General features: G+C 37.4%; 1 protein-coding gene across 1 annotated transcript in view; it reads left to right on the top strand.

Annotated features, from left to right (window-relative positions):
• The first annotated feature begins 1,751 nt into the window (after positions 1–1,751).
• The window catches only part of LOC145787640 (uncharacterized), a 39,247-nt gene continuing 13,960 nt past the window's right edge, over positions 1,752–27,038 (top strand). The window contains exons 1-5 of the mRNA XM_082599422.1: positions 1,752–1,915; positions 10,971–11,240; positions 20,540–20,683; positions 22,931–22,985; positions 23,405–23,474. Of these exons, the coding sequence (XP_082455548.1) occupies positions 1,834–1,915; positions 10,971–11,240; positions 20,540–20,683; positions 22,931–22,985; positions 23,405–23,474 (621 nt within the window). The 5' untranslated portion in view covers positions 1,752–1,833. The remainder of the gene's footprint in view (positions 1,916–10,970; positions 11,241–20,539; positions 20,684–22,930; positions 22,986–23,404; positions 23,475–27,038) is intronic.

Genomic DNA, 27,038 nt, shown 5'->3' with positions numbered 1-27,038 from the left:
AAGCATATGCAATAAAATCTCACTCTCCAGAGTCTTGATCTTGAAAAGTGCGGTAAAATGCACGATGCTGCAATCAGAGTTCTCTTTCTGCTGCAATGCTTACTTGAAAGCGGCCTTGTATTGCGACACTTTCACAAACCACATGCCAATTTCTTTCGCTTCCCTTCAAAGGAAACTGTGCGCTTACATTTTAATTGTAAAATTCACTCGCGATTGCAGCAAAACAACAAAGGAATTGTTGCATGCATTTCATTGCATTGCAATTTGCAACTCTAAAAATTATTGTGTTGTCAGGGCCGTCGCTGCAGGGGAGAGGCGTGCCCTTTCTCCTGACAACGACCTGTGCACACACACTTCAGGCACTGAAGAAGAATTGGTTTCAATTTTAGTTTCATTAACTAGGTGGTAGAGCTTCGGTAGAGAGTTTGTCTTGTTGAACCATAGGCATACGAAGCCGAGTAACGTGATCAAGTTTGACATCTTCAAGTTTATTACATATAGAAACACAAAACTACGCAACAAATTAAGTATCGAACCTTTGCGACATCACAAGATGTCCTCTTCAGGAATAATATACATACAACTTAACTACATCTGAATAAAATACAATGGTTAAATTAAATCTATAAACAGGAAAAGACAAAAAACTGCACAATAGCCTACTTCTGACCAGCTCAAACTCAACGATAGGCTCCACGAGAATCAAAGGCAACTGCATCAAAAGGTGTTAAACAGATCACATGATATGGTAGAAAGGCAAGGTGCGAAAAAACTAATTTTAAAATACAGAGAGCAAGAAAGACAAGCCGCAAGCATACAATTGTCTGTTCAAAAGTGGATTGTGACGTTTTATGTACAAGGCTTCCAAGATCTTAGTTTGATACTCAGACCTGCCTCCGGACATGATCTCAAATTGCTTGATAGAAACGTTATTTTGACATTCTGTACATGAGAAAATGTGATCTTTAATTGCGCTTTTCTGTACAGAATTCAAATTCAGGTGCTCCCCAGCTCTAGTCGATAAATGTCTTATTGACATACCGATGTATGTCAGGCTTGCATCACGCAAACAACTGAATTTATAAACGACATTAGAACATAGAGCAAAGGGCGTGGGCGACTTCAGCTGGAAATATCTGCCTACTTTGAACGTTCTATATACACAATTTTAGCTAGATTTTTTAAAAATCTTACCGAATCTTTTCCCAAGAATGGCACATCAAAAAAGTTGCTAAAATCGTCTTCTTCGGGTTTATCTTTCGGTTTCGTATCTAAAAAAGCTTTTAATATTTTACCAAAAAAGTATGACGGGTATCCATTTAAATGTAGGATATTTTTCAACTTTTTAGTTAGTTTTTGCTTAATGAATGGAATAATTCCCTGGTAACAGCACCACAACAACTATCGGAAACTCCACTGCCAGGATTAAACTTTCAAAAAAGTTTTTCAGTCCGAGAATAAACACCAAATCAATCGAAATATCATCTGGGGGTACATACCTTGGCTTGTCGTGTTGCATAAACTCGCAAGATGCGTGGTCAGCATTGTGCAAAGCTCGAGGAAGAACATCAGAGTATGTGTTTCCCTCTATCCGCTAGAAGTCAGCATGTCACCAACAACAGCTTGGCATAATTAAGCAAAAGCGCGAAGCATTTTGCCAAACAAGCGTGAAGGATTTGTTAGCGGCGTTCAAGCATAGCAAGCTGCGTGAAAAAGGTTCAGAATCAGATATCGTTTGACCGATCAGCAGGTGGAAGTGGTGTTTGTGATTGGCAGGCCACACTAGAGCGAAAAAGCTGCTTTGTGAAAGTTTAGTTTTGCTGAACAATTGTGATGGAACGGTACATGCAAGTTATGTCATGGTTTATATTTTACTTTCAAATAGCGGCAAATGTTTATGAAAGTAAAGCGGCTGGTAAGTAAACAACCTTTTTTTTTATTCGTCTTTACTTTTATTCTGCATTAAAATATAAGCTAATTTTTTTACTTGTTACTGAAAAATGTGCTTCGGGTTATGGTAGCATAAAGTGATAGGCCTACCAGTACATCAATCTTTCATGCTTATTGTCAATTTGTGGTTTGAAATTATCTTTAGTAATTTATTTATCTAAGCGTTTGATAGTGATTAGGAGCTCCATTGTGGCTCACGTATGCTAAACATGTAGGCGACCGTTCTATTTCAACTTAGCCCACCACAGAAACAGTTCAGTCAGGACTAAAATGAAACGGATTCGCAAGTTTTTCTCAGCGCCATACTTGCTTCGTATTTTACTGAGAGCGTTGTAAAGTTTATAATAATAATCCTACCGGTGTTTCGGCTACACTACTTTGCCAAAACATTGCTTAAGGCTTAAATTTAAAGATATTTTTCTTAGCTCGTACAGTAAACTGTAGGCCTATAGCTTAATTGCTGTTTTTCAGTTAATTTCTTTCGCAAGGTTTCGAATTGTTTTTGCTTCAACCGCACAAATTGCGTATATCTATGCTGCTGTATAGTGTATTTCATGGGATTGTTGGAAACAACTTTGTTTGAGCGAAACGAAGCAATATGTTTCATTAAGAAACTTATTCGAAACATGTCCAAAACAAGTTCAAATAGAAACAAAATTTCGAATTGCTACAAAAACTTTTCGTCATCTTTTTTCGTTTCGAACACACCAAGTCGTGAATTTATGCTTCTTTTGAGTAACGTGACGTAATGCCGTATTTTTTAATTTTATGGTGATTTGTGAATTCTTATGTAATTTGTTTTCATTCCAAGTGCACAGGATGTCGCAGCGAAATCAAATCAAACAATTTTGTGCTGACACGAAACGAAACTTCGTTTTGTTCTTGGTTTTGTTTCGAAATCTTTCTGTTTTGTACAATTTTGATACTAAAATAGTTTGTTTGTTTAAAGGGATAGCCCAGACTTTTCTCCACTGATGAGACTGTGATAAATTTTACTTATCCTCCCTTATTGGCTTTATATGTATTGTTTCTAGTCCTGACCGACATTTTCCTGATAAACACCCAAACTTTTCTGTATTCAGTTTATATTTATTGTAAATTACGCTTTTTCTTTTCAACTTATTAAGATTTCGGTCCAAAGTGAAATATTTTCCTTCACTAAAAAGAACACATTTCAATTGATTTGATGTTTAACGCAATAAACTTGATGTTCTTGGTTTGACTGTTTTTCTGTACTCATAGAAAGGTTTGGATCGTATAGGCTTGGTTGCTCCGAGCTGGTATGCGCAATGAAGTTCCAAGAATTGCGATCGTCACGGTTCGAATGGCATGACAACAGGTTTCAAGATGTTTCTATAATTCTCTGACCAAACGCTTAAACACAGGCACAACGACTCAAATAACTTAGGTAGAGAGGTTATTTTTTTCAACCATAAACAGACATATAACTCAGCAACGATACGACATGTCGTATTGTTGCTGAGCTATGTCTGTTTACAACTCAAATAACACACTAAAACAGAAAAACCTTATGACAGACACACAGCCTATTTACTGTGCTGCAACTTCAATGTCCATGTGCAACTATTATGCCTAATCTTACCCCAAGTAATCAAAACTGCCTCCATAAGTGTGCGAAACTGCCAGGATTAAGCTATCAAAGAAGCTTTCCCAGTCCGAGGATAAAGATCAAATCAATCAATCAAGTAGCCAAAGCGTCAAAAAATTCTACACGTTAAAACTTATCATGGCAAGAGGTTGGTATTTTTCTAGTTATACTATAAAGTGTTTTAACAGTGTATAAGTTGATGAGATTTCCTAATCCATTTTACCCCAAAAAGCCCTTCCAATAAGTGCCTTTTGTGGAGAAACTCCAAACGTTTTGGTTGTGGTAAATCTCCAGAGGAAAGAATCAATAAAAACGATTGCTTTTTAAAAAAGTTTTCAAATTTTTAAAGTACTGTTTTCACTCAACCACTCTGTGAAAACTTTTTTTGTTTTTAGTTTGCATCTGACTACTGAAATTCTCTGATTGTTCGCAAATATCACACTCATTTGCTACCGTGTTTGTTCAGCGTGGGAAAGTCAATATTGTGATAGTCTGCTAGGCAAACTTTATTAATTGCATACCAATAAAATGTTAAATAAAGTAAGCCTGCGTTGCAATGTTGATTTGACTAATGCAGTCGTTTATTTATCTTCTACTACGTAAAGTAGACTACTTTTACTGTAATTACCTCTCAACCAGGTCCTGTAGCTTTGCCATGGCTACATGTAACTTCTCGTTTTTTAACTTTATCTTCTGAGGACAACAATGTTTCTTCATTTTTTTAATGTTGACTTAGTGCTGCCGACTTGGATTTATTTTGTCCTACTCAGTCCTTTGAATTTTGTTTTAAACATTAGGTTTTTTAAATATCTTTGGTTGAATTTTCTTTTAAATATCAGGTTTTTAAATATCTTCCGTTTTGTTCGTTTAACTGACAACCAATAGCATAATCTTAACAGCCAGAAATAAACAGGACCTATATATTTTAAAGTGGAATTTCAGTTTCCATTGTAGTAAATGAAAAGTGTCCCATAAATAAGTCCTCTCAATCATAAGGTTAATGAAGCCGATTGCCATAAAATTTCCAGGACGTATAAGCTTTCAGACAGTAAACGCTGCCACTTTAACACCATTTTAACGTCTCCGGCACAAAACCAAACAAACATTTTGAACTGTTGTGCTAATTGCACTAAGCTTGGATTTAACTGGCAAATCGTTTTGTTTCGAATTCACTACCAAACGAGGTTGCCTTACCTTTATGATGAAATGGAATTGTTTCGAAATTTTCAAATCTTTTTGGAATACTATGAAGTGTTTTTAATTTCCAACAGCCCCATGTTCTAATAATACCATATGTTGTCATTTTGTTGTTTTTTTTTTACCCCCAGCTCTTTACACAGCATAACGCCAAATATCACGCTTTTTGCCGACCAACATGATGGCATTGACGGTTCTGACTCCCTTCTTTTTGACGTTATAATATGTTTCAACAAACAACCCCTAGTCTGCATAGGCTATTGGTTTTCTGGAAAATGTTTAGTGAAACAATCAGTTCTTTGTTTCTATCAATTCAAAGTCTGCCAACGTTGAATCAATGCAAAAAAGAGCTGACTTGGTTTGGTTTGTAAGTTCAGATCGCCAAACGCTTTCACTTTTCAACATGCCCCCAAAAGCAACGGATCGAATATCGCCAATCGTACGACTTTTCTTGTTTACTATATTAGGCTACCTTGCTGTGAACGCGAGATTCTTGTTTGTGATCAAGAGTCGCTTTTGTTTTCAAACTTAGAGTCTTTGTTCTCTTTGTGCTTCCGTTTGTCAAATAAGCTTGTCACCTTTTTGCTACATTTCTTACACGTGTACAACTTGTCCGATTTCTTAATCTATTGAAACTTTTGAAAGTTAGTTGTCGAAACTCGTTCTACAATCAGTGACTTCCTTAAGCGACATCAGGTAGCCTACGCTACATTTTATTAACGCTTGCTTTTGGATCTGATTCTGATGAACCACCCTTCGGATTTTAGCGTGTTTTTCGAAATATTTTCCACTTTCTTTGTTTGCTACGTTGTCAAATGTTTTTCGTCAATACTTTTTACTTCATTTTGCCTAAAAATATATATATAATATAAGTAAATCAAAGTTGGCTACAGTTAGAGTCGTAGTTAATGCTTCCATCATTTTGTTACACTGTTAACTGTTATTGATTTGGATTTCACTTCTACAGTATGTTAGATTAGTTTATCGTGAATGTCAAAACCCAAATGAAACCAACAGGTAGACGTTCTCATGGCTGTTGCTGTTGTCTTTTAATGTTCGTAATATTTGGCTTTCCAATGTCAGGCAAAGGTCAGCAAATCTTTAAATATACACGCTTTGTGAAACTCCCTTGACAAGAAGCAATAAATAGGAAAAATCTAATTGGTTTTGATACAAACTGTGTGTAGGCCTAGGTTGCTTTGGCATCATATTTTAATATACAGTGATTGGCTCTCTTCTCATCAGGTCTGTAGCTGGTGTGAACACAGCGTTATGATAAATCGGGTAAAGCTTTAAGCTTCAGTCTTGGCCTAAGACACTCTGATCTTTCTATAAGTTGACGCCAAAAAGCAAGTCGTTCTTTATGTTGGCCAAGACGAGATTAAATTTCTTCAAATTCTTAACCGTGGAAGCGATAATGCTCTTCTGCTCATCAGCAGTCAACCGTGACAATGAAAAAACGCGCTGTCAGTGTCTCGGGTGACGAAAGGGACAATTTCAAGTGGACATTTTTCAATGCTTCCGCAGAACAACAGGAATACTCTTATTTTAATCCATCAATGTTAGAATTTAGCACTTTCCAAATAAAGGAATGCCCAAAGTAAGATCTGCGATGGTCTTTATTCCACTTGATTTGATTGCTTTTAGCGAGAAAAATTCGTAAAAAAGTGCTGGTAATTCATTTATAAGTGAGTGATATTTCAACATATCGAGTAAAAAATGTATAAATGTTAACGAAATCAGACGCATGTGCAAAATAACTCCCAAAACTATAACACACATTCTAAAACTCGTCTATAAGGATAGAGATACTGACTGTACAAATTTTAAGCATATCTGATATAATAATTCAGTCATAGTGCTTGAGATATACGTACGATAAGATCTAAGGTGCGATAAAGATTTTTAAATAAAACAGAAGCAAATAGGTGAGACACCACAGGTGAAGATAGCCAAAGGCGTCGTAATTTATTTTTAGATGTACTTTTGTGCATCATACATTTCAATATAACAATTTGGGTGGGCTTAATTTACACGATATTTCAGCAACAGAATTGGTTAATCGTGTTAATAATTAAACGACGGCTAATTTGTAATATGGAATATTCTATTTCCGTAATCAGTTGATTTTTTCCCTAAATTTAAGATCTATATTAGCAGATAAATGAGACATGATGGATGTCTCATTTATCTGCTAATATATGTTTAAACCTTTTCTGAATCGTCTCGGATAAAATACGCAATGCTTCTTTGCACGTTATAATAGCAAACTCCAACGCTCGAGTGCTTGAAACGATAAGAATATGAACAACATCCGGATGCTAAGTTATTATGAAGCAAATGAAGTGTGTCATCTGTCAACGGTGACGTCATCATCAACCCACGCAATGCAACTTCGCATTGGTTTCATCAAATGCTATACCAGTCAACAAAAGTTGCCGTTTTTGCAATGTTTCAACATGTAGTCACTGATTCCCAAAAGTTTGGTCAGCTGTCCGAGATAGCAAATCAATCATTTTTTACATTGGTTTAACGTCTGCAGACGTTGAACATAGCTTCACACCTGCCGACTGCATGAGGCAATGTCTTGGCAGACATTTAATGTTGAAAGTTGGTATGGAGATATATTCTTTTTACTTCCAGTCCAGATAATTCAAAGGCTGTCACGATACATACGGTTGGATGCAACAAAAAAAATCAAAATATTTAATTTCTTAAAGTTAACTAAAAATTATTTTGCGTCATTACAGAAAAAATACTTTGGTTAACGTATTCTTTAATCATGATCAAGCTCCACTCGCATATGGCAGCATCAAATTACAAGTACAAGTGGTTGATGTGGCCACCAGTTTAATCGTGTGGTTTTCGCTGTGGTATCACGATTAAAACTTTTGTCCCGGCCTATTTGCAAGATGAGAAAGAAAACCACATTAGAGGATGGATTATTATTTTCTCCAACAAATCAATGAGCAATATTCATGGCTACTTCTTTTCAAGGAAATTTCATTTCATAGTAATCTAATGTTGTCATTTATAATCTGCAGCTACGACCTTTAAGCCAATCTCCATTTCGAGTTTTTTTATCATTTTTGAAGCTCATAACGCTTGTTTGATATTACTGACAAAGACACCAGTACCGCGCTGCTGTATGTGGGAAAAACCACGGACGCTGTTCCAATTTGATATGACCCGACCTGTGGTCTTGTATTGGATGGAACCATTTGACAGCGCTTCAAGTCTGGTCAACCACTTACACACTTGAAAGCATGCCTGAAGGTGGTCACGAAGATTGGCTTCCTTGCCTTCCCGTCCGCTTCATCTAGATCTAATTCTTTATACACTGGGCGTGAGCCAAGATTGGACTGAAACTGAAGCGGTACCTATAATTTTGTTAGGGTGTCTCAGCATAGGTGGTGATTCATATCATGTGACTTGGGTAGAAAAGCTCTTCCTACCTTTTCGTTCTGCTACCGTGCCGTATTATGTTTTGAAACTCGACCCGGAAAACAAAAGGTGGCCATTTACCAACGGTTTAACGTTGCTGGGCGTAAAATCAATGATCTGTCACTTTAGCAGTTGTTTCTGTGGCTGCAGTTCTTGTGTAAAAATTCCCTAATTTCATTAAAGCGCTTCACGTACCATTTCCAGCGGCCATTATTGAATCATCGTTGATGATTATTAGTTCGTTTTTTTTTCAGTTTCAGGTGTTTATTTCAAGTCTAGTGGAAGCTAGAAATGCCACACGTTAACGACAATCACTTCCAAAGAACTTTATCATCTTTTTGATTGATCCAACGACTTAAAACTAATGGATTTATAAAACAAATATTGAGATGCGGTAAAATTTGTTCATTTCAATACATCGATGATTCGTAACATCTTCATGTTTAGATAATTTTTTTATTTCTGCACAGATTCGATTGCATTGCAATAGTTTGATCTATAAAAAGGTTTTATCAAAACAATAAAGAACATTGTATTACGCATGTTGATAAAAATACAACAGTAACATGTATTTTCCAAATTTGGCAGTAAATTCAACCAAATGGTCATACTTAGGTTTACTCTGCTACAAACTGGCAACCCCGTTTCAGAATAAATCCACTATCCAGCTAGTTCTTGAGAACAACGATAACTGTGTGACTGCATATATTTATTCCTAAGATTTTCGTTTAAAAACTTATGAAAAAGAAAGTATTAAAATTTAACGATTAGATTATTATCAGAAAGAACGTTTCCACAAAATCGAAATATCAAAAACTCACGTTGGCATTTCCAACAAACTATCAGCAAATCAATCTGATTTGCAGATGACCTCGTGATTGCGTAACAACTTCAATAAAATTTCTGTCCTGACCTCTGTCATTAATTCACCTCACTACGTTTCAAATGACGTCAAATATAGGTAACATATGGGAGACAGGTGCGCAGTTGCAAGGTGCCATCTGTGGTTAGTCGTCCTGGATATATGCGTGTGCCGTGGTTGCGCTGTACAAGTTTTACAACAACTTTGACGATGACTGGAACTCGTTCCAGTAAAGACATTTGCGAAGTGAATTAATTTTTTTCTATTGGCTTTTGCTTTCAGACTATTTTCAAAGCTTCTGGTTATTAGTAGACTATGGTCTTGATACTTGTCAAAAATAAATAATTTGTACTCATAATTTTTTTTCTACAGCCCAAGAGAAGGTTGTTAGCACGCGGCAATTAATTGTCACCGTACTCACAGGAAAAATAGGACGTTATGCATCCACAGATTGACAAAATAGCGATTTAAATAACTTTGTAGAACCGCAAAAACCGCTAGAAATTTGTAAAAAGACCACTTTTCCTAACAAGGCTTTGACAAGCTGTAAACCTTGCTTGTTAATTGTGCATCTTTTATTTCTTCCATTTTCGTGTGTTTACAGTATTCTTCGAAAGCTGAGAACAATCCAAACATTTGACTCATGTTTGCGTGATACCAAATGTTAAGGACTTCGACCGAACAACCAGACCGAAAAGCTAAAAGAAAAAACGCTAAAATAGAACAAGATTGCGTTAGGTTTCTGTGTGGATTAGAAAGCACATGTTGTTGAACATGTGTGGAGACTTGGCATTTTTTGTAGCTTTTTTATGATTCGTTTTGATAATAAGTGACGAAATCCATGCACCGATGTGCAGTTTTTGCATCCTTCGTTTGATCTTTACATAGATTTTACGTATTGGCCGTTAAAGTTCGATGTAAAAACAAAACATTACCAAAATCGCTATTTTTAAATTGCAAAGCAATCGTTAATTCACCCGACATATTTGTTTCAGGTTGATGTTTTTCAAATCAACTATGTTAAGTTTCACTTTAATCGGATGAAAAGTTATTGTGCAACTTTGAAGGTTTGCTTGTAGCGAAAGCCTGACCACAGTGTTAATTTTTCTGTTTACTGTTATTCATGCTTTTTGCAAAACAACACTTCCATGTAAACAGACTGTTAGCAGATACTTGTGTTTGTATTTTGCTGCACAGGTTTCTTATTAGCCTATATTTATACTGGTTCTATTAAAAGCATTGACTCACTTTGCATGGAAATTTGCGTATTGAATGGAAACCACTAGAGTATTTCTTGTCGAAAAACCAGACCAATTAAACTTGTTGCAAACTTTTTAAAAAATAACTAAATGGCGATGCAAAATGCATAATCCAAAAAGCTAAAAATATAATTCAAATTAATGGGCTTTACGTTTTGGAATCGTATTGATTGAAAGTTGAAATTTTTTTTTTATTTAGCTTTGTTCTATTCATGAATATAAGTCAAACTTACTTTTGTTTAATACACAACTCTTTATGTCAAGTGTAAAATAGCGGCGGTGGAAAGTATCATACAGTTTTCACCATTTTTTGAACACAAACTCATCGTTACAAGCTGTGGCTGCAGAAGCTATACCTGCCTCATGTCCTACGGTATTGAAAGGCTCCTTTCTTGTTGAAGTATGGTCTGAGTAGATTGGAAAGTAACCAATCAGCAAGAAACGTCATTCTTTATTGTTTTAACGTAGCCAGACAACAAAAGGAAGTATACATAGGTACCCAGGCAGCTTTCCAAGATAAAGACACGTTATTTCTACGGTGTTGCGTTGCCTCATCATACGGTCATACAATCAACTTTTACCTATTACTGAGGAAAGTACAGAAAGTTTAAAGATAATCGTGATTGTTAATTACATAATTATTTTTCAGTTTCTTCTTGCCATGGTCAATTGCGCGGGGACTCAGGAACATTTACTTCCCCGAATTACCCGAATTCTCCTAGTCCACCCAGTGAAGCCAACATCGCCTCTTACCCCGATAACTTGGGACTTATCACATGTGAATGGCAAATAGAGGTCCCAGCTAGAAAAGGGATTCAATTGAAATTCGGAGACTTTGACATGGAAGCAAAACTGGATGAGTGTGACAAAGGAGAGGTTGCAGTCTACTCGGGAATCGGAAAGCAGAAGACAATTCTTGGTATGTTACTGTGTGTGACCATGGTGTGACGAATGTAGATAAATATCCCACCATAAAATCATATCCCCAGAAAAATCCCTCTAGTAAATATCATTCTCTGTAAAAAACTGAAACTATTTCATGCGGGATGTCCGATATCTTTCCAGGGGATACTTACCAAGGTATATTTTTCGGTTGAATTTTTTCGGGGCAACTTTTACTGATTACCGTATGTGACTGCTTGTCTGAAGAAAACAATAAGCCATGTAATCAGCACGTAGTTTTTACGAGAAACGTTCTAACTGAAATGCATTCTATAAAATGTCGAGTTCTCCTCAGCAGTCTCACATTAAGCTTAACATATGCATTGTTTCATTTTAGCTTAAATTTGTTGCTCTTTTTATACAAAACTTTTATGTACGGTAACTGAATTGGGAAAATGGTATAGTCCTATTACCATTGCAGCAAATATTGGTGAAGCCTATGCTTTTGCATCTTCATGTAGGCCTAATGATAAATTTATGCCTTTAAGACATTGAAAATTTGTCTCAGACGTTCCCCAACACAAATCACATGCATCGTGTTTTCGAGACTTGGACTTAGGCGACAATGCTGTGATGTTTTCGTTACGTTAGTAAGAAATACTTGGATTTAATTTTGTATGGGCCTTCGTTTCTATGCCAGTAGTTGTAGGTGCGTATTCAGTTTACAAAAAGACATTTTAACTATTTACGAAAACCTGTCCAAACACATTTAGGGTCAATTCATTTATTGAAAGCATAGCTTGAGCTTAGTTTTTGGTAATTTTGTCCACTGTCCATACAGCAGAACACCAGTGGCGTTTTGATTACGTCATACTTAATTGCAACTTTAACTACAATACCGCACCTATAAAAACATTGATTTTCAGCAATGTTTTTTGAACAATTCGGATCTTTTGCAAAGATCGAGCTGTGATTTTAAATTATTGACCTATTTCGAGCAAATTCCAATGTCATAACAGTCGTCTGAAATCCTGAATGGTTCTTTCAGTAAATCCGTAATATTTCTTATCGTTGAAGTTTGCAGGACTTTGATTTGCATCGGCTTGTGTAAAGAATTCTAAAGTGATGTTTAACAAATGCAAAATTGAAGAGAAATATTTTTTTTTCGCAGAAAATCATTTGTGGTATTAGTGGTGTGGTACGTTCAAAAAATTCCTTTTAAAGTGTTAGTTTTAGAGCGAAATTACACGCCGTGTTAAAGCTCTGAGATCAAAGCTGATGCCCTCATCTGCCCTTGCACCTGCTAGCTCTTTGATCATTGTACATTAAAAGCCTAATCTTATAAACCTGTTATGTGCATTAGCACTTTGTATATTCGTGCGTTCTGCGAATAAGATATGAATCAGATTCGATTTAAAGACTGAGAGGGAAATATTACAAATTTATGTGATGAAGGTTTTTTTATTTTTGACAACTGCAATTTCGCGAGAAACAAACCAGTCAAAAAGTCAAAAGTGGATTTGCGAGATTGTAATCTGATCATGCTTGAATGCCGTTCAACAGAGACCCAGACAGCAAATCAACTATTTTTTTACATTAATTCAACGTCTGCAGATGTTGATTACATTTTAAAAGACATTAAAAAGGAAAACTCTTCCGATGGCCTTCGTGCATAAAATTGATTTTATCCATGTAGGATGTTTCCTGGAAGATTTTTCCTGGGAAATATTTACTAGATTGGATTTTTCCGTGGGGATATTTACCTGCATTAGTAAATTTACTCCCGTTTGAAAACCTTTGAGCAAGACCATTACTGTATTTTGTAGTTTTTCTTTGACATATTGTTCAAAATAAACAGAAGTAGAAGCCGTGCGAAATATATTTCCCGCAGTAATTGGCATAATTTGTAAGTACTGTGTAAGACCACCCGTATTTGGTTGACTTAAAAGATAGGTAACAGGCTTTGTACCATTAATCAATCACAGCTTTGCGTTTTTTAACACATTCAAGAGTTAACTATCCTGGTTTTTCAAGCTTTTGCCTTCAGCTGTTTTCGAAATTTGCGTGTTCCAGATCAGCTTACTGCTTAAACATGAGAATTCAGAATGGCAAATATTTTACGTTTCAGTTAAGATTATCACACAAAACCAAGAGTGCTCTAGCGTTGTTGTTAATGGTCATCACTGGATAACAGGCAAAACCAACACTTCATGTTTCCACCATTTATGAATTGTTTCAATTGCAACGGAACCCGTAGACTACTGGATAAGCGCATGTTGGTCTTCTTTATAACAACTCAACAAGCCGTTAAAACGCAACATTAGGCTATCCACATGAATGCTGTGATCACACCAGATCTCACTAAGTTTAATTTTTAATTCACGTGGATAGAGTTGCAAGTAGCGTGCTTGAAATCGCTTTTATTTAATTTTTTTATCTAAATTTTAAGTTGCAAAAGTTTAATTTTTTTTCTCTGCTTCATAAACTCACCAAAGATTGAGTTGTTTGCTTATGTGCAGCGCTTACCACCGATTTGAATTAGGCCTACCTCTTTTTTCATTGTCATCAATACAATATACTTAAACTTTGAAAAACCTGGAAAAGTAGGCTATTTCAAGCTTTTCAGTATCGCCATATACACCAACTGTTATCCATCAGTTCAAAGTCGTTTTTAGGCCTACTGAAAAGGAAAAACAAAACGAAACCTTTCGAAACTAATTGTGCGGTCTTCATCTTCACCATCCCACCCAGTCATGTACAATATTGTAAATGCACAGTTACAGACATAAATTTGAATACGTCAACAAAACCGTACAAAACCGCAATTAATCTGAAGCAAGCAATTTTCTGCATGTTAGAGACAGTGGTATTTTTGTTATTTATGATCCTGTGAAAAGCGTCATCGTTTTATCGCTTTGTTGTTGAAATAAAATCTGTGAACCTTTTAAAACAACAAGCACTTTAAAACTTGATGAATTTACACGCAGTTAAGTTTATATTTCTAAGTTCCAAGATGGGGGGTGTTTTATTGGTGTCATCCACGGAATTGCTTGTTAGTTTTATTATTGTCTTGTATTCACAGTTTAAAACCAATGAACAAATTGTTTCACACATAAAAACTTCTTTAGGTCTACACATTATTAGGCATTGCACTTTGAACAAAATTTTGAACTTTAAAACAAAACTTTGAAAAACAGACTTTGAACAAAATAATGAAAGACTTGGAATCTTGTCAAAATGAAATAAATCATTTTTTTGTTTCGCCTTGGCACATGTTTTCAAATGCGGAACTTTTGCTTACGTCAAATAGGTAAACAAAAATTGAAAACATTTTGAATTACGGTTAGTTTGCGCAGTTTAAAAAGAAGTGTTCAAGCCCTATTTAGAAAGAAAAAGAAATTAAGCCACACACTGACACAAGTGTAGTATTAATCATCACATGCAGTGTTTGATTCGCATTTTTCATGGTCATTCAGAGCGTTAAATTTATCCAAACAATCGATTACTGATCAGTCATTTGTTTAGCTTCAGCACTCTTATCGGCAAACTAATGAGTCAGCATTACCTCTTCTTAATTTCCACTGAGATAAAAAGGTTTGACTCTGCAGGAGGTAGGCCTACTCATGGCCTACTGGTAGAAAATCAGCGATGTGTGACAGTATGGCGTGCGCTTACCAGTTGTAGAGATTTTCCAGTCTGTTGAAATAACCTAAAAATGTGTCCGTTCCAGTCGTTTGAACAAAGTTTCTGGTGTCAACAAGCAATGTTGAGCATCTTTGTAAATTAGTTAAATATATGCTTTAGCTTAACAGAAGTAAAAGATTTCATGAAACATCGAATGTGACCTCTTTTCAATGACACGGAGATGGCCTTTTGAAAGGCGAGACTACCCCAATACCCCATGGACACAAACAAGCGTCAAAGAGCATATTTTCATACAGATGCATCACCTACTTTTTAGTGTTTCATCATAAACATACAGCTTTTTGGTGTTCCATCAGGTTTAGCATGCATAAAGTTTATTAAAGCGTTTGAAAATTTAATCGAGTATCTCTGTCTCAGATATGGCTTGTTTGTTGTTTATAAGCGTTGTCTTTTAAATCGTTTTTACTACAAAGCCAAAATTTAAACACTAAAAGTTAAGTTGCGGAGATAACTGTACTCGATAGCCGTAAGAGATAGGGGGAGGCAGGAGGGGAGATCGCTCCCCCGCTAAAAAAAAAAACGTTGCATATTTGAGCAAAAATGTCCACTTATTTGGGAAAATCACTCTTACCTTGATGTTTCGACATCTCACCAGTTTACAAACTTTACATAATTGTTATAATTTATGACATACAGTACATTGATAATTTCCAATGATTGTAAAATGTATTATCACCGACCTTGGAAACTATTGCATGTGGTTTTGCAATTTGGGCAGTATGATAAGTTTCGATGCAACATTTGCAAAAAGTAAATGTAAACGAGTAGCCTACAGTTGGCGAGCAGAGACAAGCTTATTCACAAGCATGCAGCATGATGCAGGTAGGCTACATTTCTTTATGGGTAGGATTCAAAAGCCTGCTGGGTACTGGTAACCTCATGATTTTTTTTTCTTTTTTTCTATATGTCTAAATTGTACTAATACAGTTGTTAATAAAATTATTTGAGCAACAATGTCTAGTTATTTGGACAATCAATTTTTACCATGAGCTTTCAACACTTTACCAGTTTAGGAACTTTGTGTGTATTTTGAAGTAGGCTTCATTGTTGCCTGTGTTTTGTACTTTGCCAAGTTGATGACTGTGGAGTTATTAGACCAGGGGTCGAGAACCCATCGCTCGCAAGGACGGCATCTGGCTCACAGAAAGTTATATTTTAACTTTTCATTACAATTGAAAGTTGAAAATACGCTCAGAATGCACCAAATTAAATCCATTTTTTTCAAAAAATTTTGAGGAGGGCCCCTACACCTCCCGGTGTTTGTCTCATCTTCAGAAAACATATAGCCCCACTTTTACAACTCATCACCTGCCACTACATGTTAGTTGTATTAAGTATTAAAGTATAATTGGCTCTTACGAAAATACATTTCCAAAAATGAAGCTTTCATGGATCTCTTACCTAAAAACGTTCCCGAATCCCGACCCTTGTATTGACTATACATCACCTCAAAGATTGTGAGTAATGTTGCATTTTTAAAAGTATATTTGCAAAGACAAAATTTGGGCAAATTTTGTGTGCCCTCTCAAAAATGTTTTATACTCTCCTACGCCAATTGTTCTGACGTATTATTTTGCTAATAATTTCGCAGCCGGAGATATGACAGATTGACAGTGACAGCAGAAAAATACGAAGAGTTTCGATGCTGCACTTCATTCTACTCACAGTTTGCCAACAAAACACTATATTCTCCTGCTTGTACTTTTCACCTCGTCGATACGTACGTTTTCTCAAAAAAAGTAAAATTTCGCTTGACGCTTACGTATCAGTTAAACGTTTTTACCGTTGCTCTCTATCATGGCTTCATGGCAAAATCTAATCTGTCGACCTTCAATTATTGTGTGTAGATTGTGTGTGCAATTATTGTTCGTGTTTATTTTTCGTCATTATCATAAGCATAGTTACTATTTGCCAATAGATAGCCTACTCAGGGATGATTTCTACTTTACTATATCACGGCTTAGAATTTTAGAACGTCAAAGCTAAAGCGTTTGAACAATAGGGTGGTCACACTTGAATGCACACGTTGCTTGACTGAATTTAGTGTCAACAAATTTTTGTAAGCTGGCAAAAATGTTTAAACCAAAAAATCTCTACTTTTTGACAGTTTTTTTTTCATAAAATCCAACAACTTCTACCCGACTCATTTATTTTAAGCTTTTTATTTCTCAATTTTTGTTTATTATTGAACATCTATAAAAGATGCAGTTTTGAAACATACAAACAATAGTTAAATGACATGATGCGTTCTACTGGTGCAAATTAAGCTGAACTATCCCTAGATGTATAAAGTGACAATGTGCTTTTGTTCCGTTGTGTCGTCAACCAGACACGACTGACTTTTTTAGGGGGCTAGACCAGGTAGTGACTACCTGTCAAAACACAGGACTATGTTGTTGAAATGAATTAAACATAAAAAATGAAAATTCAACTTCTAGACAAACAATTATCGCACGCAAAACTTTGAAACCAGAAAAAATGAGGTCGTCGGAATAAAAGCAGTTTGTCACTTTATACATCTTATGATAGTTCAGCTTAATTTGCACTAGCAGACATCATGTTATTTAACTAAATGCCTGGTGAACAGCCTCATTCGATTTTCAATACAAACGATAGCTTACCGTTTTCGAGTTAGGGAACGTTCAAATATTACGTAACGCCTTCGAGGGGGAGGGGGGGTTTATGCAAAGCGTTACGTTAGCGTCACATCGGGGGGAGGGGGTTCAAGCAAAACGTTACGTAACGCTTTCGAGTACGGAATGGTAGTTTTTCGTGCTGAATTCGTAATGAAAAAGCGTTACATAGGGGGGGGGGGGGGGGGGATTGAAAAAAGCGTTACGTTGGCGTTACATGGGGGAGGGGGGGGTCAAAAATTCGGAAAAAAAGCGTTACGTAATATTTGAACGTTCCCTTACAAAAATTTCTAAGAAAATTTTTAAAGTTCTGACCACGCAGATACAGATCATTTACAATGCTACATTCATTTGTTGGGGATGTCTGCGTCTTGTACCTGGCATTCTTCTGATACTTTTAGATATCTTTTTAATATGTTTCTTAAAAAATAGACAAACATTGTCACCAGCTTAAACCGTGGCATTTTCTTCACATTCCAGGCAGCCAAAGATAGGCCAGTAGCAAAATCTTTCCCCTTCTTTCAAAAGCTATACTTATGCGCTTGCTTGACATGTTTTGTAATCTTCCAGACAGCAAAATCAGTCATTGTTGCATTGATTCAACGTCTGCAGACGTTGAATTAATGCAACAATGACTAATTTTGCTGTCTGGCTATTTATGTGGCTTGTCACATATTTGTATTTTCTATGTTTGCTGCGTGTGCAAATTACAAACCTACAATCACATGAAATTACTTTGGTCAGCTGCTCTCGTTTGGAAACGCTCAATTTAAGTCATAGATAGACTGTGTGTGGTTTGGATATCATTGATCATGATGTAATCCCAACCAATTAATAAACTTTATCAAATCACTAAAATCTTCTTTTTTTTTCAAAGCTTGTTTTAGGATTATATTTTGCTTAAAAAAAAGTCACATTGACTTCCTGTCTGATGTGAAGGAAGGAAGTCAAAATATGACTTGAGAAGTCACTTAGGCCTAAGGTTTAATGCTTTTTCTTTTATATCTCGTGTTACAACTATCTATGTAATGTTTCTTGACATGCATGAATACACTACGCCGCACGCACGGATCATTTTATTACTGACTGCGGGCCGGACAAAAATTTTCGTGCAGGTATCGAGCAGCCATTGTGTTGTTGTTCTGTTGCAATCAGTAGCAAGATTAAAGTTTTCGTTTTCAAGCAAAAAAATCAACTGTATAATTAGTAAACCAAATTTCCATGTAAATCAGTAAAAAGTGTTTCTGTTCAAACATTCTCATTTTATTTGCATATTCAAAAAGAGGAATAACTTTATTTGCCAGTCAGATCCTATAATACACTGTATACTCACAGTACAATATAATACATATAGTACACAATAAGCTTACATCACAATAACATGCAATTTCAAACATAAAGTTGAAGTATTCAATCTGATTAGCCATGAGCAGCGAAAGATTATTTGGTCATCCATTCAGCAGGCTCTTTAGTCATCTAGAAACTAGAATACTAATTAGTTACACTGCTAGGTTTACGGTAGGGGAGACTCGGGTAAGTTGGCCCAGCAAAATGAAAATTTGAATTTGTGAGCTGATAACAAAACATATGTTAAAGCGAATGCTATTGAAGAGTAGAGAATTCATCACTCTAAAAGTGGACATATTCTTGCATCAAACAAACATTCTTAGGTATATAATTTTTCAAGTTTTCCGAAAAAAATAAAATGGACCATCTTGCCTTCATGTGCGGGTAATTTGGCCCACCATGGAAGGTAAGTTGGCCACGTGGGAAACATGTCCATCTACGGTATATTAAACAGTGGAAAAGTTCTCTTTCTCCCCAATTTGATTTTCTTTCTAATTATTTCTTGGTTTTATAGAGGCATACATACCGTACATAAATTATTCTATGTATGCATTCATGTATGGTTTATAATAAAATCTACTATTAGGCTATAATGCTGTATTTTACCTCAGTAAACTTTTTTTACATGAGTAGCCTACACCAAATAAGCTTTCGAAAATAACAAAGGTTGTATCAAACATCATGTAGTTGGAACGGCATGCCTTTATTCCTAACGATCTGGTCACCTTAACGATACTGATAGGTGGGACCTTGTTTGCAATAGGCTACAAACCCCATTTTTGCATGGGTAGGCTACCAATATCGGAACATTTTTTAATGTATCTCCGAAACGAGGTACGTTTTAGACCGTCGCTTGAGAAGTGGTTGATACACATTTCCGCGATTGGTTTTCTTGATTAGGCTACTTAGCCTACTATTATTACCATATGGGTTAGGAATAATTTGTGGCATAAAAACGATGTTAGGAAGTGTATTATTGTTATTGATCGCTTAATGCTGATGTAAAGCCGCGATTTACTTACTTTGGATACTTGATGATAGGCTACTTCAATCTTGCAAAAATAAGTCATCGTATTAATTAGTCAATTATTATCATTCTATGTAATACCTCATGAAGGCAAGTTGGCCATGGTGGCCAACGTACCCACCCACGAAATGGGCCAACTTCCCTGCATGGCAACCACATTGCAAAAACTAAAATTTATGTCAAACTATCGAGCTTCTAACAACGGTTTCACAGTCAAAGTGAGCCTTAATAACCACTCTAGCGCTGCACTCACTAAATAATAACCTTTCTTATATAGTAAGAAAAAAATCACTCGACATCTAAAAAATTCTAAAATCCAAAAATTTCAAAAATCATAATTTTTCATACAAAAATCGTGCTCACATGTTTATACTGCTTGCTAGAGCCTCCCAACCTGGTGATAAGATAGTTTCAACAGCACTTTCTCAGTATGCGTACGATACGTAACAATAACTATTTTAGTTAAAAAATTATTTAGAGTGGGCCAACTTGCCTACTGGGCCAACTTACCTGAGTCTCCCCTACTTGTTTTGTCGTTTTTGTGTGTTTACCATGGATAATTTTTTGTCTGCAATAAAACTATATTAATCAACTTCAACAAATTTCAATTTACAATTTTTCCAGACGAGTACTGCCCTGGTAACAATCCTGATACAGTGACCTTATTTGGCAACACTGCCACTGTGGTGTTTCGACGGCCAGCATCTTTTACTGGAAGAGGATTTCTCATTTCTTACATCGCAATTTCACCAGGAAAGACGATAGACGGTGGGACTTGAGTAATCTTTTGCTGGTTTATTAGTTTTATTTTTACAAATACTAACAAATTTGTGAAATAACCTTTTTAAAAGTTACCTCATTCACACACGAAAGCTCGAAAAACTATATACAATTCATTCTTTTTCATCAGCCGCACGCTGTTTGAAGCACACCAGCTTTTCTAAGATAGCCTAGTAGATTGAGAAAATCATTCTTTTATTGCCCTACTTCACCATCTTCAAGTGAACTTGGCTGCTCTTAAGTTTTTGCTTGGGATTTTATTTTCGCACATTTTATCTACTTTCTTTAATTATAGACCAACCAAACAAAGTAATCTTAGCGGGTTTAACATAAACACAAGTGCGTGTCGAAAACGTTTGAGTTATTATGTTATATTTTTTTTGTGTGTAATACATTATGTTAAACCCGCTAAGGTTACTTTGTTTTGTTTGTCTATAATTCAAAAAAGCAAACTCTCTACCAAAGCTTTATCATTCTGTAATTATATAGTTTAGAAAAATGTGGCTCGACGTTCCTTATAACAAATCACATGGCGGACTTAAAGTGGTCGGCTACAAACATGATAGCAAATCTGGAAATCTTTGCTTAAAAATGGTGATTATTTTGTCGTCAGTGTTTTTGTTCAAGCGTCTTCAGCATTGCTCCAACCCATGCAGTCGAAATCTCTCTTTTTACGTTGATTTAGCATCTGCAAACGTTAGATCAATGTTAAAAGGAGGGATATTTCTTGCTGGGAAGCACTTAACCCCATATGTGGTGCCTCACAACACAGGTGCATTTTTGTTTTGATGATAAACAATTTCATGTTGTGTTTTTCTGGGGGCGGTGCTTGAGTGGCGCAGACAACCAAAGAGACAAATTGTTCAAATGATTCGCCTTCCATCAAATTATAACTTGATAAAATAAAATTAAGGAAACTTGCTGTTTTTAAGGTTAATTTCCTAACCCCGTAAAATCTATGAGTGACGTATGAAAAACACAGACTTAAAGTCAGTTTTAGCAACCATTAATATTATGTAATGTATCATTAATATAATATTATAACCATTTATTTAGAATAAATTTTTTATACGTATTGATGACATCGGAGTTTGCTTTGTTTGTTCGTTTTACGTAATTTTCAAGTTTCATGTGCTGGCTGAAGATGCTACTGCTATAGCGAAATCGATTTTTAATAAATCACACTTAGAGGTTAGATTGTTGTGCAAATGCCAGCATTTGATGAATGCAAAATAACAGCACCAGTTTTAGAGCCAGTCTAAAAATTCTGATTCCTAATTGCGCAACAGACATTGAAACCTGGGATTATTTATTAAAAGTTTTTCTTTTCTATTTATTAAATTGAACTTTTGTAAGCTTCGTCGTCAAGATGATTGTCTTATTGAAGTTGATATAACCTGTGTTTTCAGCTCAGGGTCAAACCTGTGAAAACGCAATGATGTAGTACATTTCTATGCTGCATTTTTATTTTGTTGTTGTTTGATCATTTCACCAGCTGTTTGTCAAGGCAGTTGACCAGGTCAGACCCCAGGGTTGAAAAGAAACTCTTTCATGTTATTATCTAAGGAGGAATTGTTTTTTATAGAAATGTGCCTTGTTTTGATTCAATGCGCAATGGTGTTGCTAAGTTTAGTTGATTTCCCAAAGGCATTCAACTGTTCAGAGAGCAACTAAGCTGTTAATTTCAGAATAAGAAACGAAATAGCTTCATAATGGATAAATTTGAAGTGATCAGACGTCTTCCATTGAGGTGGCATTGTTGCATTTTTATTTGAAAACCCACCATCTTCATTGCTAAGATTAAGAACTTGAGAACACTCATTAGAATTTTTCCAAAGAATTTATTGCCGTTAGAGCTTGGCAGTACATCATGAGTTCGTGACTGATGATGCTCATGACTGAGCATGGTCATTGGTCAATGGTGGGAGACTACGTCTGAAATTGGATTAATTGTTATAGTTTTACTGAATACGCAACAAAGTGGACACGCACAACATTCCCAATTAAGTTATTTTGAAGAAAATTGAAAACCTTTACCCCTTTTCAAAGTTCTTCAAAGTATATTAATTTATTGGTTAAAACACTTTTGTAACAATTTTAACATTTCCGTCTGCGTTTTTCACGGACTTTGCACATAACTATTATCATAAGTTTATGTCGAAACAGCATCTTTATGCTTTTTCTAATATTTGATGAATGAGAGATGTCACGATTTATTGCGTCACTCTCTTTCAGATTTTGTCACGTGCTCAGATACAGGCCAATCCCACGTCAATGTCAAGTCGTTCAGGTAAAGATAGATTTCAAACATGAATCAGTCAAGCTTTATTTCCAGAAGTGCGCTGGCTTTATTGTTACTTACTTCCCTTTTGAGTTTTCCTGTCCATGGGTGAAAATGATATAAAAATGTCAGTGTTGTCACTCAGTTGTTTAACATTGACAGTCCGTCATGTTCTTTTCCATGTAAGCTACAACAAGCTCTATTAAAATATCAAGTTCTTCATTTTCCATATTATTTCTGTGCTGGGTATCGTAGGCGTTTCTATTCACATTGCGTAGTTTTGTTTAAAGACAAATAAAAAGCTGGATAAAACCATTTTAGCTTTTTTTTGTAACTTTATTTTACCTTAAATTCGAATTCGAAGTTCGCAAATGCTTTTGTGACATGTTTCCTTGATAACTTTATTTGAACAACTCTTACTTCCACAGCGTCATGTGCCCCAGCGGATGTGCGAGCATAAAGGAACATGGTGTCTGGGGCAGCCTGTTTTATCGAGAAGTAAGTTTACATGTGTACATTCAGTGCTCTAATATGCAAGGTGCAGGTATTCAGACTTTTTACGGCTTCAATAGTTCCAAAATAAATAATCTATTAGTAAACTCTAGCGAAGTACGTAGAATATCCTTGTATCGTGACGTACAAGTTAAGAACACCTTGCAAAGTTTAGACAAAGGGGCTTAAAAAATGCTTAGTTTTGAAATTGAACCAAAGTTCTAAAAAAACTTGGATGATTTCATGACTTAACAATCTGAAGTAAAAATTTGATGTATGCCAAATGCCTTTGTGAAATGATTATTATGACACCACGAAAGCCGTTGAAAGCCTGCAATTTTGATACGATCTCAAAAGGTAGCATTGTTTTTCATCGATTTACACTGAAGCAATATTGAGTAGACAATTTGAACTGATTGCAATCTGAAAACAAATTTCCCTGTTGTTTGTCTCGTGTCTGCTAACACTTGATGGATTAACGTTGATTTGCTATCTCACGTCACTTCATACCTGGACGCATTGTCTGGCACAAAAATTATAACCCAACAACATAGTGATGTTAGAATTTGTGTAAACCGATGGATATGGCAGTTGTTGTGGCAATGTGTGTAGTCGTCGTGTGAGCTTCTAAGACCGAAGGTCTATCCTTTTACCACTCCATGTTCACTATGTTCCCGGACTATGCTGGAAGCCTACTAGAGAGCAGCTAGTCATGGACTTATAAATAGTAGCATCTGGACTGGAAACGCAGTGACCAACAGAAGACCAAACAGTTGGTACAACGATATGTTTCTCGGCAGCCAATTTGTAGCAAGAATTGACAGCGATAGACACCGTGTTTCGCCCATGAGGCTGGGCTCGTCAGTATCGCACCACTAGTGTTAAACTGTTTTATTTGCATCAACAGCGCACGGGTACAAATAATTGACACGGCGAGAGAGCACAAACAAACATAGCCAGGTCGAAGACTTTAGAAAACCGGCCTGCCACACCCCGCGGCGGCGGGGAGCGGCGTGATTTAGGGGTGACGATGCACCCGGAGGGGTAAGTCCACCAGCTTAGGTCGCGGGGGCCAGGCTGGGGAGTCGAGGTACCTGTGGAGGAGAGTGTGGATCGAAAACGTTACATGACCCGTCCGCAAATTTAGAATGGCGGAGCGGGTCAGGGAGACAGGCTCTTTCTGCATTGCCCAGAAAGATGGCCTGCGACGGGCCGGGCGACCCGTCGCGTGTGGACGCTGGAACCGGCAGTAATTGACCGCCGGGCGGCGCCCACGTCTCCCTCACGCGACCTCGGCGCAAGTACTTGACTCTTATACCCGGTCTGCCAGTAGGCAGAGCGGATAAATTTGGGGTCTACCACGAGGAAGAGAGTCAACTATTTAAGGATAATTTGGCTCTCGTGGCAAACAAAATTCAAATAAAAATGTGGAGCAGAGGCTCGATTAATCAATAGAAACAAAAAATATAGGTGGGATTGTAATACATACTCACTGGAGAAGAGTAAGCTTTGATTCGGCGAGCACGGATGTGCACTGGCCAGACGTTGACGCAGGTTCGCCCAGCTGGGTCGGGGAGGCTAGCGATTGAAACTAGAGGCACTGATAGGCTACATTACCAGGAAAAAGTAGAAAATCGGGGTGGAAATTTTGAGGCTGCATCGAGTTGATCAGGGGATCGTGTTGATCAATGCGTTGAAAGCAGAGCGAGGTTGATCCGAGCGGGCAAGAACAGCGTTACAAGGCGAAGGCAGCGTAAGATAATTCGAAACAATTGATTGATTAATACATAGAGATATAGTGATGATTGAAGTTACTTAATTGCTGTTAAACCATGTACATTAGACATTTTATTCCTTTCCTTTGTTCATTTTTGAATGCTTGGGTTTGATGAGACTGGAGCGTTATAAAAAAAGATGACACTGGTTTATAGACATAAGTTGATGATATAAGGTGATGAATTTTAAGACAATTGATATAAGGTTATGACGTCTAAACGGTTTGCTGTCTTGCGCGCTCGGATACTTACTGCAACGTTTCTGTTATTGGGGAATAAGTTTCTGATCGCTGAAGTCGTGTTTTCTATGACGTAGCCCCTCCACAAGTGAGCCCGGCGTTCCAAGCTTTCCAGACGCGGAAGGATCCTTTGATTGAGAGGGAAGCCACTTTTCTAGCCACCTCTGCTACCCCACGAGAAGGAACGCCCAAGGCCGTCAGAGCTCGAGAGCTCGTCGGGGCATAGCTCCCGAGGGAGCCTACGACAAACGGAAGTGACAGGACGTCCCTGCAAGGGCGCTTCCTGTCTTCCTTTATGTTGACACATAACTCGCCGTACTTGTCGTGTTTCCTGTCGGCGGCTTTTCGAAGAGAATCCGCGCCGTTGTCGAACGGACATGTGACGTCACATACGACCGTGACACCGTCAGGGCGTTGCAAGACGATGTCAGGACGCAGATCGGCACCGCCCGCTTCCACGTGCTGTGGAACCGTACTATCTATGGAAAGCCCGGGTTGCCATTCGGCAGGCACGTGCCCCACGATCTCCCTCAATACTGAATTGTGTCGTTCCGTGACGACAGTCATCACGGTAGGGCAGTGATTCAATATGTGGGGGAGAGTCTTTTCCGCTTTCCCACAAGCACGACACATGGCAGGTAGGTAACGGCGGCCATGGCTTGGTTTTGATTTAAGTGGCATTAGATTCAATCTAGCTTTGTACGCAAATACTCGGTCCGCGTGATCCAGGAGCTCCGGGCGCCGGGTCCAGGAATTTGAGAAACCGGACAGGCAGTGGGCACTGACCGTCTTGTCTTGGTCAGGTTTGGATTCCCACTGTCTCCTCCACCACAAGTCATTGTGTTGATGGAGGGTCGGCACCACTTTTTTCCTTAAGGGAGGGGTGATTGTGGAGCTCCCCGCGGCCAACTCAAGGCCGCCATCCGGGCGGGCGGACCAGCGTACGTTCAGACGACGGGTGGCCTGCCACAATGATATTCGACCACCGCTTTACCAGTCAGTTTACCTCTTATCTTTGTGGAAACTAAGAAAGAGCCAACTAAACCAGCAGGCGCCAGGGCAGAGGACATGTGAAGAGAGGGGCGTTCTTCCCGGCTATCAGCACAAGGCTGAGCACTCGCTAGTACAGCGAGCAGCTGCGATTCGCTAACCATAACGGTATAGCTTCCACGCAAGCCATTCAGACTTTCCAATCAACGATATGTTTCTCGGCAGCCGATTTGTAGCAAGAATTGACAGCGATAGACACCGTGTTTCGCCCATGAGGCTGGGCTCGTCAGTATCGCACCACTAATTCTGCCACAATGATATTCGACCACCGCTTTACCAGTCAGTTTAGCGAATCGCAGCTGCTCGCTGTATTGCGCGAAGAAAAAAAAAAAAAAAAAATGGACTTACCCCTCCGGGTGCATCGTCACCCCTAAATCACGCCGCTCCCCGCCGCCGCGGGGTGTGACAGGCCGGTTTTCTAAAGTCTTCGACCTGGCTATGTTTGTTTGTGCTCTCTCGCCGTGTCAATTATTTGTATCCGTGCGCTGTTGATGCAAATAAAACAG

Source organism: Aplidium turbinatum, chromosome 18 (assembly GCF_918807975.1).
Source record: "Aplidium turbinatum chromosome 18, kaAplTurb1.1, whole genome shotgun sequence".
Taxonomy (NCBI): Eukaryota; Metazoa; Chordata; class Ascidiacea; order Aplousobranchia; family Polyclinidae; genus Aplidium; species Aplidium turbinatum.
This window is presented reverse-complemented; position numbering and strand designations above follow the sequence as displayed.